General features: G+C 30.8%; 1 protein-coding gene across 3 annotated transcripts in view; it reads right to left on the reverse strand.

Annotated features, from left to right (window-relative positions):
• Positions 1-359: 359 nt before the first annotated feature.
• The window catches only part of LOC108736966 (putative inorganic phosphate cotransporter), a 34,666-nt gene continuing 32,443 nt past the window's right edge, over positions 360-2,582 (reverse strand). For 2 of the 3 annotated variants that reach the window (XM_018469594.2, XM_018469593.2), the window contains one exon: positions 360-657. In XM_018469594.2, coding sequence (XP_018325096.1) covers positions 490-657 — 168 coding nt within the window. In that variant the 3' untranslated portion in view covers positions 360-489. Of the gene's footprint in view, positions 674-2,582 lie in introns of all 3 variants that reach the window. The other variant, XM_018469595.2, reaches the window with a different exon arrangement.

A 2,582-nucleotide genomic window follows, 5' to 3' on the forward strand; every position in this document is an offset into this window, starting at 1 on the left:
TGCAACTAAAACAGATTACTGCGTTGTTCACTAAATTCCTATTCTTCAATTCTGTTTAAGTATTACACTTTTTTTTTACCAAAACCCAACACTTTGAACGTTGTTGTCGAAAGTTCTTAGTATACTTTTGACTCACGTGAGCATTTTGAAACCATCTAACGCTGTTTCCCAGAACCTCCTGAATTTAACAAGATACTCGTGCAATTTATTCTCAAAAATAAAAATATCTAATAGGTATATAAAAGAAAAATTACAATCTGAGGTAAGATACAATATTAGTCATTTTGTTTAACAAATTAGTGTTGTTAGTTTATTTTTGGTAATTGTTAAGATGGTTTCGTTCATGTATTAAACACAGATTTCATTAGAATAATTTTATTAATTAACAAAAAAAAATAATGTACGTAACAAATATAAAAGCTTCTTGGCAAAATCATCAGTTTTTAAATATAAGAGGAATGTAGAAAAACTTTTGTTTTAATATCTATACTATTCTTTTATTGAAAGTTCTACAGTCTCAGTCTTAGTCGTTTCAACTTTATCTTCACTGTCCCATTTTTGACGTATTCCAGAAGCAAATATTGCAAAGAAAATTGCACTTATCACATATACCAAGGAAGCAGTGGTGAAAACAATTCTCCAGTTTTCTTCAGTGGGCTAGAAACGATAAATACTACACTACTTTTGAGGAGATTAAAAACTTTATTGCGCAGTTAGAAACAAAGAATAGAAGTTAATAAAGCTATTACGAATATTTGAAGAAAAACTTAAGGTTGAGATTGGAACAGTTATTTTGACATGACTATCAACAAAAATCAATAGAATTAAAAGTAAAAATATAAATAAACAGTAGTTGAAAATGAACTAAAATTGTATTTCTGTCCTAGAGTTAGAAAATCGGAATGTAGTACATTCTCTGTCATACATGCGAACTTCTGATGACATTAGAAATAGTTGTGAGAATTATGAAAACTGAAGAACTTATCTTTCCTTCAATGCATAAATTGAGCCTTCCTTCAACGCATGAACTGACCTTTTAGCGAACAAAATAGTACAAGGTACTTGACTATATATCGAAAACCAATTACTTTGTCTCTATATTACTCTATATTACTATATTTCAACTATATGTTAACCAGACATAGGAATAAAGACCACTTACTCCGATGATATTCTTGTAGATCCGTTTTTTCGTACAGTGGTAAAGTTTCTTTTTTTTTATGTTTAGTGTTAAAATATAGTAAATCAAACTGAAAATTTCGAATACTAAAAATGTTTTGTTCCTGGAAAGGAATATATTAATTAACTAGCTTTTCCCGGCGGTTTCGCTCGCAGAAATTAATATTATTTCTCCATAAAACCTTTTAACTTCCAATTCACCCTTACAACGTTTTAATTTTATGTAATGTCGTCATCTTGGATTTCAAATACAAACATAACAACAACATTTCATCCCTAAGGGTTAATTTTTAAAAATTTCCAAAACACGTATTTGCTTAATTTCAACAATGAGCAACCTTCGAGTAAATCCGAGTACAAATAAAATATACCCCATAAAAACGTTTTCATTTGAATAATAATATCAAATAGGATATGTCCGAAGTTTCAAGTACATTCAACCACAAATAAAGTGTATTCCAAACAAAAATTACAACACTTTTTTACCGCCTCCCCCCTTTGCAGGTTGAATTTTTTAAAATGTCGAAATAGGTCTTTCAGAAATTAATTGAGAGACCATTCAGACCAAATTTCAAGTAAAGCTGACCACAAATAATATATGTTCCATTTAAATATTGCAACTCCACTTCATCATTCCTCTCCCCCAACAGAGATTGAATTTTTTAACCAGTTTCAACTAAATCGGACCAAAAAAAACATGCAATCTTTGCAAATCCCTTTCAGTTTCCTAAAGAGGTAGAATTTTGTAAAATGTTGAAATAGGTGTGTATGTCACTAATTTTATATGATGTTGTCACACCCTTTTACGCACCAATGCTCTAACCACTAAGCTGCGAGAGGTGACAACGGCTACACGACAAACCGTACTTAAGAGGTCACAGATCTGTCGAACTAATGTAATTATGTAATACTACATATATGAAATAGTTTGACATTTTTAATAGTGGTTTTTATGAAATATTAATGTAAAAATTCATTTTCAATTTTTTATCCACTATAAACTACCTCTTAAATGGGACAAGATGTTAAATATACTTAAAAATGTAGGGATGAATTGCAAAGCTAGAAGAGTGATACTAAGTTTGTAAAAAGAGCAACAGGCAGTTATAGAGATGGGGCTGCAATAGAGAGAAGTAAATATTAGGAAGGGAGTCAGACAGGGATGCACACTGTCAACACTACTTTTTAATCTATACATCGAAGACGCCATCAACATCATTAAAGACAGTACAACTGTAGGGATAGACGTGCAAGGGCAAAAGATTAGTATGCTTAGATTTGCAGATGATATAGCAGTATTAGCATCTAGCAAGGAGGACCTAGAGATAGCTTTAAATAAAATGGAAGCGGTACTGACAGATCAGTACTGTATGAAAATAAATAAAAGTAAAACTAAAATACTG

The sequence above is a fragment of the Agrilus planipennis genome, unplaced genomic scaffold, assembly GCF_000699045.2.
Source record: "Agrilus planipennis isolate EAB-ADULT unplaced genomic scaffold, Apla_2.0 scaffold111, whole genome shotgun sequence".
Classification (NCBI taxonomy): domain Eukaryota; kingdom Metazoa; phylum Arthropoda; class Insecta; order Coleoptera; family Buprestidae; genus Agrilus; species Agrilus planipennis.